General features: G+C 40.8%; 1 protein-coding gene across 4 annotated transcripts in view; it reads right to left on the bottom strand.

Moving 5' to 3' along the window:
* Positions 1-10,466, bottom strand: part of NEO1 (neogenin 1) — a 239,684-nt gene extending 229,218 nt beyond the window's left edge. For all 4 annotated transcript variants that reach the window (XM_065871044.1, XM_065871046.1, XM_065871047.1 and 1 more), the window contains exon 1: positions 10,337-10,466. In XM_065871044.1, coding sequence (XP_065727116.1) covers positions 10,337-10,466 — 130 coding nt within the window. The remainder of the gene's footprint in view (positions 1-10,336) is intronic.
* Positions 10,467-13,697: the final 3,231 nt, after the last annotated feature.

Here is a 13,697-nt window from a genome sequence, read left to right as displayed (position 1 = left end):
TTACTCTAAACTAAAATTGCTCTGTCTTAAAAGAGGTAGTAGCATCTGTTTCAATTCCTATTTTTCACTCAAATCAATGAGCTCTTTTTCCTTCAAAATAGAGCAGTTTGAAAGTTTATGAATCTATATCAAGCAAACATGAACAGTGGTTAGCAGAAGTCGGGTAAGCAGACTGAGTCGACTACTCTATGCACTTCTCATTACGTGACAAACCACAAGTAGCCATGGGAGTTTTGACAGTTGTAAGTTTTAAATTGTTCCTATTCTTAATTATATTGTTTAATTTACATTTATAAGTGAACCATTAATTCAAGACAGGATAAAGGAATATGAACAAAAGACAAATAGACAATTCTCAAAAATAATATAAACCATTAATAAAAATCTGAAAGATGCTCAATTTCATTAATAATTTTAAAATATAAAATTTAAAGAGATATACATTTTCATCTATCAGATTGGCAGAGACTATGAGGTCTGAAAATAACTAGTATGTTGGCAAGAGTGTGGGGAAACAGCACTCTCTCATTTGCTGTTGACAGAAAAAAATCAGCTTTTTGGAGAACAACTTGGAAATAACTAGCAAAAAATTTAACACACATGCTCTTTTACCCTACAATTCCACATTTACAAACTTATTCTATACTATATTTGAACATGTGCACAAAGACATTTTGTAAAAGTGGGTTCACTGCATATGGTCTGCAATAAAAATTTGGGAGCATCAAAAGAAATTGGTTAAATAAATTATGATATATCTATAAAATACCATGTGGCTATCAAAACAACTGTGATAAATTTGTATGTACTCACATGGGAAGATGTCCTAAAACACACTGGAAAACAGTATGCACAGCACGACCTCACTTGTTAGTTTTGTAATACATGTATATATTATATATTTTAAATATTTAATTGTATAGATAAAACAGAAAGTCCATAGCTATTAAAAGTGATTATCACTGGGGAGAGGGTTGGAATGTATGATCTCACTTTTTATTTTACATACTGTTTGAAAATTTTTTAATATTTTTTATTTTCTTAAAATCAAACCAACAATTAATTTTACCCCCAAATTTAAAGCTGACATACATATTTTAGCCATCAGGGTTAAAAATGCTGCTAACAGAGAAATTCTATGGCTTTGAGGGGTAGGGACTAGCAGAGAAGGAACCCTGCCCTGGCACCTCACCTCTTTTCCTATCCATATTTCCTTTTCTCCCACCTCAAGTGTCAGCCTGGACTCACACTAATTTGAGGTGAGATGGGACTCCACAGAATTTTCTGAGGGAAGATATTTCTTTCCAGACAGCAACTGTATCTATAGGAGGAGGGGCAAAAGAAATGGCCAGGGGCAGGAAATACCTATTGGCAGTGATGGAAAGGAAAAGAAACTTTCCTCAACTTGGCTGAGACAACCATTTCTGTTTAAGGAAGATCTCTGTGGTCTTATGTTTATTTCAAATCTTATTCCTTACAAAGGTGACTAACTGCTGTTGTTAGGGGGCATTTCAAGACAGTCTTTCTACCACTTCTGATCAACTATCGACTTAGAAATAAGACAATACAGTCTATTAGAACTACATATGAATTAAAGATAAATAGGCTCTAAATAAAGACTTTTGGGACTCTGAGAAACTTATTTACTTCAATGTACAGACTTTGAAAATTATTTCTCTTATTCCCTAGTCTTCAGTTACCTTCTGGAGGTGAGGGTGCATGATGGTTGAGTTCTATGTAGGTGGGGTGCTATTAATAAAGGGGTTACCGCCATAGGAAGTGTACATACAATCTCCTGGACACACAACACTGTGTAAATTTAAAACTAATAACCCAACTTCAAACCAAAAGCTTTCAACTATTAACCAGAAAGATCCTCAAATTTTAGTTTTTACGTTAAAAGTCATGCTATGAATAAAAATTATAAATAAAACTTATAATTTGTTATTCTATTCCCTGAATTTGTATATGCTAATGCTATAATCTTAACTAGACCTTACACATAAAGATATTTCCTGGTAAATTTTTTTTTTACTCGTTTACTTTGCACCTGAAAAACAAATGTTCCGTATTCAGTTTCCATGTGGTATCACTTTAAAAATTCACTCTGCTCAGGACTCCTAAGTTTTACTGGCTATTACTGACCAGTAATAAATCCTGAAAACCTGTACGATCAATCTCCGGATTTCCTGAAGACATGGAAGTAGCTGCACCCCCAGATGGCTCCATTATTAGCATTCTCATATATTCAAACATTCCAGTAATCATTTCACACAGAGGAAATGAAAAATAACTCTGAGAGTTCTAGTCTACTGACCTGTTAAAACTAAGTTGGGACTGCTCTAAAGACATAGAACCAAAATTATGAGAAAAGTAGTACTATTACTTGATTAATAGTAACACAATGATTCCAGAATTTGTTTCTCCACCTACAGCAGTAATTACACTTTCTCTCTCCAAATTAAGTTATTATCTCTGCTATTAGACCAAGGATAGAAAATATGTCCAATTCATCTTAGTATCTCCACAGTGCATGGCTTTGTGCATAATTATACCTCAAAGATAACATATTTGCAACTAGTCAAAATTACCTAAATTTCTAGTTTTGGCTATACAAGAACTATCCGACTGACTACAAAATTAAATGTAAACATTCTTGCCATAAAACTTAAAGGAGGTTATTTCTTAATGCCATCCGCAGCAACATGGATGGACCTAGAGATTATCATATTAAGTGAAGTAAATCAGAAAGACAAAAACAAATAACATATAATATCACTTATATGTGGAATCTAAAATATGACACAAATGAACCTATTTACAAAACAGAAAGACTCACAGACATAGAAAACAAACTATGGTTACTAAAGGGGAAGGGGATGGGAAGGGGTAAATTAGGAGTTTGGGATTAGCAGATACAAACTACTATATATAAAATAGATAAACAACAAGGTCCTATTATATAGCACAGGGTATCCTATAATAAACCGTAACGGAAAAGAACATGACAAAGTATATGTATAACTAAACCACTTCGCTGTACACCAAAAATTAACACAACCTTGTAAATCAACTATACTTCAATAACAAATTTTTAACAAGAAGTTATTTCTCATGCTTCTTTTTAATAGGAAAAGCAAAGACACAATCTGAAATTCAGACTGCCCAAGTGCTAACTCCTTAACAAGAAGAACTCAAGTACTGATTTTAGTAAAATAGGACATATAAAACCACTCACTACCTCTCTCTCCTTTCTTTACATAAAGAAGTCGAAGGCAGAATCAAAATATCAGCTAGATCAGTAACCTTGCCAGTTTACTTTACATCCGTTATAAGCCTAAGAGTATCTAATATTTCAAGTAGTACTGCAACTTAAAATATCTCGCAATCGCTTAACACTGAAGCTTTATTTCTTGAAATCAGCCCTAAAGCTATTTTTACACATATAAAATAAAATCATACACGATCATTTACGGGTAATTTAAAAGATTTTCCCAATCATATCCGACTTCACACTGGAAAAAAAAAAGATGCATAGTAACTTGGGCTTTAGAGAATGACAAAAGGTAATTCTTGAATCAAAGAACAGAAACGAGATCGGTGTTCAAACACAAAACTTAACAGAAGTCATTTAGCTGAGATAAATCTACTACTCAATTTTATAGACTTCAGAGTTATAGAAACTTGGAGATAGAAGGGACCTTTGAGATCACCTATTAATTATTAATTAAATCCTTCAGTTAACAGATGAAACAGAGAAGCTATGGGACCTGCATTTTAAAATTATGGCCTTAAGGTCACGATTAAAGATGAAATATCTTGAAGAAATTGTAAAAGTACTGGTCAATGAATGGTATTAATGGTATCATTACTCTTTTAAAATAAATGGAACCCTGACTCCCACATACACACAAAATTATCTTTTCACCAATAATCCTATACAAGGGAATCCAAAATACGGAAGGAAAGACTACACGTGGGAAGATGTTCATTACAGCATTCTTTATTAGAGCAAAATACTGAAAACAACGTCAACATCTATAAAAGGAGAATATTCATTAGCAGCAGTATGCAGTATAATAAAGAGCATAGACTTTCGACCTGTAAAGGACTGGATCTGAATGCCGACTTTTCCACATGAGAACTGTGAGGCCTATGACAAGTCACTTAATATTTGACACTCAGTTACCTCAACTGTAGAATGGGGAGATATTACCATCTTCCTCACAAGGATGTATAAAGGATTAAATGCATGTAATAGAGAGTGGTACAGTGCCTACAGCTCAGTGAGTATTCAATAAATACTTTTATTGGCCACTATTAATATTATATTCATTCACTGGAAGAGTACAGACATTTTAAATAATGATTATAGGAAAATCTGTATTCAGTGGTATGGAAAGATCTCCAACGCATTATTAAGTGAAAAACAAGTTGAAAAACAATTAGTATGATCCTGCTTATGTGTAAAAAATAAAACTATACACACATATCTTCTGTAAATACAGAAGAAAAAGTATTAACAGTGGTTATTTACGAGCTAAAAAAGGAATTTGCTGGTGGAAGTTTTACTTTATGTACTTTCTTTTTACTTCAAACAAACATGTATTTAAGTATTTTTTTAAAAGCTTATTTTAATTGACGATTTAAAGATAGTGCGGCAACAAAGAAAAATGGAATAATGCACATATAAGGCTGTACATACACCATGATTACAACATAAAAATGATGTGCCATATAGATAGTGACTAGAAAGAAATATACCAAAAGTTATACCAGTGGGTCTAAATGGAATTTTTTGTCTGTTTTCAACATCTTTAGTCAAAAAACTCCTTTGATTCTAAACAAATCCAAAACTGGGATTATATTTTAATATCATCTTTCACTGGCTTGTGTCCCATGACAAAGTCAATTTTTAAAAATCATAAACACTTTTCCTCACCTCATTAGATCTCTGGGTCAATAATATCTTACCTATAGTCATTTCCATTGACTGTTCTCTTATTGTTGATGCAATTTTACCTAGAAGCCAAAATGCCTACCAATGGCATGGTAAATACCTCCCAACCACACAAAAGTCAGTAATAAAATGAAGGGTTTGGCAAGAAAGACTATGAAATAGGTAAACAGAACTTCCACATAATGAGATTAATGTTACCCCTATATTTTATATTAGCATAGAGAAAACTCGTAAAGGAGAAACCAACAATGATCAATTGCTGGAAAGAAAACTACACTTTCAAAAAATTTAATAGAATTATACTATATTTTTAAGTTCACAAAAAAACATTAAAACCATTCTATACAGACACTGTACTTTACAGTTTATAAGCAATTTTACATTTCATTCTTCTGACAATTCAGTTAGGCAAGCAAGGTATTATTCTTGCCTGCCTATAGCCCCCAACAGATATATGGAAATGTGTAGAACCATGAGTTCAAATCCAAATCCTCTGCCTCCATATCCTAAGTCTTTTTTCACCATTCTACATATTAACTTTCATATGGTTTACTAAAAGCGGTCACATTTCTTATCTCCTTTGAACATTCATCCCAGAAATCTATGAACTCCTTTATACTTCATCCTGTTAGGCAGGCAAAGCAGGGCATTGCTCTCTGTTTACAGATCAATTAGTATGATCGCTGATCTTTCCAAAGATGACAAAACTAATAAATATTAAAATTGTGGCATATCCAGAAGAAGATGACCAAACTCACAAAAGGTCAAAAACTAAGTAAGATGAAGAGTGGCTGAAGGAATTAGGATGATTAATTTAGAAAGGAGGAGAGAACAACACACACACACACACACACACACACACGCACACACGCACACACACGCACACACACAAATTTTGTCATCAGACATGTGAAGGACCATCATATAAAGGGATCAGATTTGTGCTGTAAGGCCCGGGAGTTAAAAGAAGTTCAATATTCATTCAATAAACAATTAATGGGGATCTACTCTGTGCTAGATGCTTGTTCTACACCACGTAAGAAAAGTCCAAATCCTCAGGAGGGTCAGACTAGTAGAGAAGACAAGAAATAAGTAACACAAGATGAAAAGGACTCAGAAAGCTATGGGCACACAGAGAATGATGACTCTAACTCTCTTTGGGGGAGGGGGCTAGTAGAAAAAAATGCACTGAACAGATGAGTAGGTGGGAAGTGGCATTAGCAGGAAGAAAGGGACTTCTCTGGTGGTGTAGTGGTTAAGAATCCGTCTGCCAATGCAGGGGACACAGGTTCAAACCCTGGTCCGGGAAGATCCCACATGCCACAGAGCAGCTAAGCCCGTGCGTCACAACTACTGAGCCCATATGCCACAACTACTGAAGCCTGCACGCCTAGAGCCCGTGCTCCATAACAAGAGAAGACACTGCAATGAGAAGCCCGTGCAGCGCAACAAAGATGAGTCCCCACTGGCCGCAACTAGAGAAAGCCCAAACGCAGCAACAAAGACCCAATGCAGCCAAAAATAAATAACTAAATTAATTAATTAATTAAAAAAAAAAAAAAAAACCCAGGAAGAACGAACAGCATGCGCAAAGGCTTGGAGCCCTGAAGCTCTGCAGTTAACCTAGAGTGGTGGAGCACCAGGTACACATTAGAAGTGCCAAGAGATGAGGCTTTAAGCTGGGAGTGTGGGAGGCCTGTAGTAAGGAACACAAAAGGCCTCACAATCTTCATGCCAAGAAGTTCAGACTCTAACACTCAAGCTACAGAACACTAAGAGTTTATAAGTAGCAGAGTGGCATGCTCAGAAAAATATATAAGAAAGTTCATTCTAGCAGGAGGACAGACTTCTAGAGGCTAACAGCAGAGATAAAGAGATTAATTTACAGAGCTACTATTGTTACTCTAGGTAGAGTGATGATGATTCGAGAAATATCTAGGAGGTAAAAAAAAATCAAAGAGAACTACTGGCTATGGGAAATAGGGAAGGAGGAGAGTCCAGGATGACTTCTAGATCTCAACTTGGTTGAGTGATGAACAGTGATGTCCAAGGTGGGTAACAAAGGAAGACAAGTCCATGCAATCATTCAAACAATATGAGAGTCCTGGACCAGAAACTGGTTTGTTATTGTCTGGAGAGAGGGGATGAGGGAAGAGGTATAAAGATGAGTTTACCTTTGGTCTTGTGTAATGCAAGGTACCTCTTCAGTAAAGCTACAGAGTGACACGTGAAGCAGAGTGGACTAGGAGAGTCATTAGCTTACAGTAGCAACTGAACACAAGTAAAGTATACAGAATGAGATCAACCTTAGATACCAATATTTGATGAGAATATGAAAGAAAAATGTGAAAACAAATGAAGAATTGATCAGAGGAGCATGAGATGAATCAGGAGATAGGGTGACGCCAAAAAAAGGCAGGAGAAGATTAAAAAAAATTCAAGAAGGTGGGGAGGGTGAAAATTAAAGTTAAATGTACTACATAAAGCAAAGTTTACTAAAAGAAGTTATTCAAAACGGGAATAGACTACCTTGTGAGGTAATGAATCACATCATCAAGTTAATGATTCAGGCAGACAGAGTCACCTATGCAGGATGTTGACAAGAGGATTCTTACCTTAAATGAGAAGTATAGCTACATGACCTCTATAGTACACCTCTGAAGTCTAGGTCAAGGCTAGCCTCAGCATCATTAGGACATCAAATGTTCTTTTGCAATCTGATCAGAGAATTGGATATTTGATTATTCTAAGAAAAGTTTTAAAAAACAATTTCTATATATTTCATGTAACTCAGAAGCAACCAATACTGGATTAAAACTTTTCACTATTTCTGCTCTTGGGATACAAAAAATTGATGCTGAAATGGTAGAAATAGCTGATCTAGTCTACTTCAAATTCAAGCTGATTTCAAATAAGCTCTCACATTGTCTTCCTAACGTTCTCCATTCTGGCATCCCAATCCCACCTGAGCACCATTCCTTAACCTGTTCACTCTGATTAGAGAAGACCTGCAATGCACGGGTGACTATCATGTCATCTTTCCCTAGGTCCCTGCATACCTTTTCAGTAATCTGCCCCTCCTTGCTTCCTAAAGCCAGACTGTGTGCCTAATCATTTCTAACCCTCTGCCACTGCTGACCATTTTCTATCACCAATCCTTCTCCCTTTTCTCCACCTCCTCATGTCTACCCAATGTTGGAAAAACACTCCATTTATCCTGTTGTCCCACATCCTATTGTTCTCCTTTTACTACCAAATATCTCCATACCCTACCACCTATTCACTGTAATCCCCTACAGAAAGGTATCTCAGCTACCTCTCTACAGCAATTAAAAAATTAAACCACTTACGAATGACATCTGATTTATTGAAACAGCTTGTTCCATTGCTGCTTACTCCCTTCTCAATCCCCTTGATGTCTCTGCAGCTTGCGAAAGAACTGACCAACCCTTCCTTGCTGCAGTTATTCCTTTCCCTTTTGCAGTGAGGCAGAATGGTTTGTGGAAAGCACTCTGCACAGGATCAGAAGATCCGTGCTCTAGACCCAACCATACCACTAATTAGCTGTGACGCTCCTCACCTCCACTTCTACTCAGATCTCACTTCCGAGACACCCTGACACCCAGTCTAGGTTAGGTCCCTGCAGTACACGCTTTCTCAAAACCTACTCTTCTCCTCAGTAGTGCTTATCACAACAACTTAATTACTATATAATTAGTGGCTAAATGGCTATCTTTCCTACCCACACGCCAGACGGCAAACTCCATGAAGGCAAAGTGCACATTTCAGCCATGCTTTACACCTCTCGTCAGCACAAAATAAAAGCCCATCAATTGAATTAATGTTGAGACAGATGTTATGACTTCTTAAGAGACTTATTATTTTTATTAATCTAAAATTACTAGCACTTTACTTACAAAATTGACAAAATTTTAAGCAGTAACACACACATAATAGGATGAACTACATGTTAAATTAAATAAGAGTCTTCCAAGATAGTTACATTTTTCTTGCCTATCCACAAGAATAGAAAGGGCTGGATCAGTTACCTACATTTCAGGACCAACATGTGTACTCTAGGCTGAATGTGCAAGTGTGATACTAAAACACTATTGTTTTTGTGGCTGTTTTGATAATACCCATTGGTACTTCAGGGTTAAAGCATTTAACACTGGCAAAAGCCGTGTGCTACATATACTCTGTAAGAATACCAAAAGAAAGCTTTTATCAGCCAAATTACATTGCCGTGGGATTTTAAATATAAACCAGAGAAAAACAAGTAATGGTTTAGTGAATAGAAGCTGCCACTGTGCCTGACAAGATGACTTTCAAATACAGAAATTTCAGAACTCAGGCAAGTAGGTGAAAGTTGTCAAGTTTTATGATACACCACCTTGGTCAAACAATTTAAACAGATTACATGCTAATTTGTCCTTCATCTGCTGAGTGTGTCCCGCTCCACAATTACACTGTAAGGTCCTTACGGGCAGGTTTGGCGTTTTGTTAATTGGTCCCCTTAATAGGAATGCAGATGACTTTAATAATCTATGATCTAGAAAACCTGAAAATGGCTTTTGCGGCTAAATATACTTAAATATTGCCACCTGAAAACAACGTTCAAGTACTTAAAATCCGATGCTTAGACCATTCCCTAGGTTAAGAGCAGTTAACAGGCTGTAAATATAGTTGTAATTCCCAGGAAAGAACAAGCATTTTCATAACGGGAACACTAACAGAATCACTTGGAGCTGTTCTCCAAGGCGCCCTCATCGTTAAGTCAACACCACTGGTGATGAGGGGACAACCGTGTCCCTCGGACACCCTCTATCTTCCACAGCCTCGGGGCTACAAATCCCGCACGAGGAGTCCCTCGAGATCAACCAGCGCTTCCCTGAGACTTCAGCTGGGAAATCCCTGGCCAGGGAATGCGGAGTTCAAGCCCCCCTCCCGCTTCCTTTCCTGAAAATTAATGAATTGGCCGTACGATTGTTTATTTAATGAGGTGTGTAGTGGCCTCTACTGGTGCTTGTGTGAGCACAAGAATGTCCCACTCTTACAAGTGGGATGAGCCTGGGGGAGGGGAGGGAGGCGAGGGGTGAACCTGCCTCCGGGTACAAAGCGCAGAACTATACCCCGGAGCCCCCGATGCGCCCCCACGGCCGCCCCTCCCCCAGCAGCACCCCCGCCTGCCCACTTCACTCTCTAACCTGCGCGACCCCCTTTCTCCTCGGCAACCCGAGACGAGGCAGAGAAGTTCCTACACGTTTCCTCCTGGATCCTAAACAAAAACACCGCAGCGGCCGCCGCCGGTGCCGGTGCCGCGCCCCCGCCCCCACCCCGCGCCTCCCGGGCCCGCACCCCGCGGCCGCCGCTTACCTGGGGATTGCGGCGGGGAGCCGCTCCTGGCGGCCGCGGCGCCCGACGCCCGGCGCTCGAGCAGCAGCAGGCAGCAGAGCCAGAAGGAGGAGGTGCTGAGGAGTCGCCGGGCTCTCCGCTCCGCCGCCATCTCTTCCCCGCGAGCGGCGGCGGCGGCAGCGCGGTGGAGCCCTCGCCTCCTTCCCTCCCGCGCGCCTCAGCCGGTCCCTCGCTGCAGGCTAGGCTCCCGCGGCCGCCGCCGCCGCCGCCGCTGCTCCAGCCCGGCCCGGCCCGGCCCGCGCGGCCCCTCTCGCGGGAGGGGAGACTCGGGGGCGCCTCCCTCCTGCAGTGGGGAGGAGAGGGGAGGAGAGCGGGGAGTCACTACATTCCGGGGCGGGGAGGTGGGTCTGTCTCCAGGTTCCAGGCGCCGCCACCCACCGCCGACTCCGGCTCCACACAGCAGCGCAAGGGGGGCGGAGACCACGGGCGGCAGGGGTGGGGGGCGGGGACCCGGGGCGCGCACCCCCGCGCACGCGCAGGCGCGCGCCTCCCTCGCCTACACCCCCTAGGCTCCGCGCGCGGCCCGCCCCCGCTCCAATCCCGGCTGCCGCCTCGCGGGCCGCGGCGGCGGGCACGCTCCCCTCCCCCTTGTCCCCGGAGCCGGGGACAGGCGCGGGGAGCGCGCGTCGAGCGCTGCTGCTGGCGTCAGGGAAACCCCGGAGAAGCGGATCCACCTCCTCCTCCTCCTTCTCCTCCTCCTCCTGGCCTCCTCGCACAGGGGAGAAATTTCCCCCGCCTCACCTCTCCAGACGCCTCTGGCTACGGAGACCTGAGGGCGAGAGGCGCTCCGAGCCTGGGCTTGTCCGAGAGGCCGGAGCGGGCGCGCACCTCTTTCAGCCTGGGCTCAGGGCCCCTATATAGGGCCTCAGAGGAAGCCGAATGGCCTCCGGGAGGAAACCTGGGTGCGCAGAGGGTCGGCGTGGGGACTTAACGTGCCAGCCAAAAACAATAGCGATCCCTCCCGGCTCTTGCTGGGACCTGGCGCGGCTCCCGTGGGAGGGGGCCCGCCGCCCCGCCTCTGACCTCCTGCTTCCCGGCCGGGCCGCCCTCGCCGCGAGCTTACCCAGGACAGTGCCGGGCCCGCCCGGACCGCTGGACCCGCCCCCCCACCCGCGGCTCTCCGCCCGGGTCCAGGGAAGCAGGGCGCAGACAAAGGTGCCCGGTGTCCACTCCACCAGCCAGTGCGGGGACCTAAGCCGAGCCCCATGACTCCCCAGGGCTGATCCTCGGGCTGTAACTGAGACCTTTTACCTCTACTTTTGCGGGCCACCTCGCATTTTCGTACCTGGAAATAACGTCTCTTCGCTGGTAAAGCGGGAGCAGGAGGGATGTGATTTTAAACCACTTGGTAATCGTGAGGCAGCACCCAGGCTACCCAAAGTTAGGAGTAAGCAGTTTGGACTTATACTGCTGATGAGAATACTGAAAATCTTATAAGTTACACCCATGGAAAATATTTTGAGAAAATTTTGTTGTGTTGGTTATGCACTTGGAGAGTCATGTTCGATTGTTAATATGAGTTGGATTTTTATTCACTGTTCCGTATACCCGGTAACCAAAATGTGTTGCTTTCCGCAAGTAGATGGCTAGTTCTCTGACTTCCACAGCCCTCTGTGCCTTCTCGTAATTACTTTCTTCAGATATTTTCTTTTATTCTCAAGTGGCAGAAAGCAGTGTGAGGTTTGCGGTAACATTGGGAGGGGTAAGCTCAGAGTCCTCATAAAACCTCTCAAACCGTCAAAACGGTGGAATCAGGAGCCCTTTGAAACAATTGACGCTTAAAAGAGCAAACACGGGCTTATTGTTTTCCACTAGGGAAACAATTTAAATATCTTTTTGTTTTGGTTAGACTTGTTAACCAGCAAAAATATTTCCTAAATACCCCTGATTGACCAGTTACATTAGAAATAGATTACCTCCCAATTACTTCACAAGTATTTGCTTAATTAACCTTTAATAATCACATCATTATTCAGTTTTCTGAGGTAATTAATGAGAAAGCTCTTTGGAAACTGTAAATTGCCTGGCAAATGTTAATATTCAGTCATCTTTTCTAAGTCTGGAAAATTTTCATTGTATCATAAGTATAAAATGCATAATAATGTGACTTTGAAAAGGAAACTTGCATTTATCTCCAAGTTTGAAAAATAAATGAGTTGTGGCTAATAAAGTAATCAGATTGTTTTTCATGTATGACCTTTGTGAACTCTCTAGTTAATTTATCAGTCCACTGTGTGTGTCAGGATTAGATCAGAAGTTTAAAGCACCTTCTGTAAAATAGGGTTGACCGAATAGTATATTGCTGGCTTGTGCTTAAATCAGTTTTAACAAAACCCACTCTAATAAACCATTAATAAATGAAGCCCCAGACTAAAAATTACAGATTTTATAACAGTTCAAGAGTAAGACTGTAAAGTAACCCAGACACACACTTGAATTCAGATCCTTCACCTTGTTTCAATGTAACCGACATTGTAGACATTCCCTTTCAAAATCATCATTTGGAGTAATTAACCTCTTCTTTCTTTAGTAAGGCATCTCTGAGAAAACATTTTCTTAGGCATCTTATTTATCATTTTCATTCTCCAAACAAGATTTCCAACTAATACATCAATCCACATTTATACGGCTAGCCAACGTATTTTTATGTAGTCTATTAATCTACGAAGTGATATTAGACCATTCATGAAATTAACACTTTTTTTCATCTAAGTAAAGTTAGAACGTGAGACCCATGTTCAAGGAATAGTGCACAAAGAAACTTTTACAGCAAAGAAAACAGACTGGCCATTGTGTTAGTGTAAGTTATCAAAGTGCAGGCCAAAAATAACTAGAGCAAATATTCTTGTGAAATTTATTCTAAGTACTATAATAGAAAAATTAATAAAGCCTATGAATATAAAACTTGGTCAGAATCTTATTCTCTATAGTGAAAGGATTATTTTTCAACTTTAGAGAGGCAATATAGTTCAGTGTTTAATTGCTGGCAGTAATTAGATTCTGCAGCTGATTCCCTGGCTGAATCCCAGTATCCAAGGTAGAGAAGAAAGTACAGAACACTCCCAAGTCACAGCAGTTTTAAACTAGGAATTACCCAGGTCTTAAGAACATGATTTTCTTCTGCATAGATGTTGACATTTTTACATTTGCTCTTTACATTCCACTAGGTAAGAATTTTTATTTCTCCCTTTCTCTTCCAAAAGCCACCTGTTCGAGGGAGCCATCTCTAATTAAGCCCAGTTAAGAAGGATATGTGCTCCTTAAGGACAAAGCCTTCGCAGTATTAATTTTGCTTGTTACACGTTGCTTTAGTTAATCACAC

This window comes from Phocoena phocoena, chromosome 2, assembly GCF_963924675.1.
Source record: "Phocoena phocoena chromosome 2, mPhoPho1.1, whole genome shotgun sequence".
Classification (NCBI taxonomy): Eukaryota; Metazoa; Chordata; class Mammalia; order Artiodactyla; family Phocoenidae; genus Phocoena; species Phocoena phocoena.
Note: the sequence above shows the minus strand (reverse complement) of the source record. Positions and strands in the feature narration are given on the sequence as shown.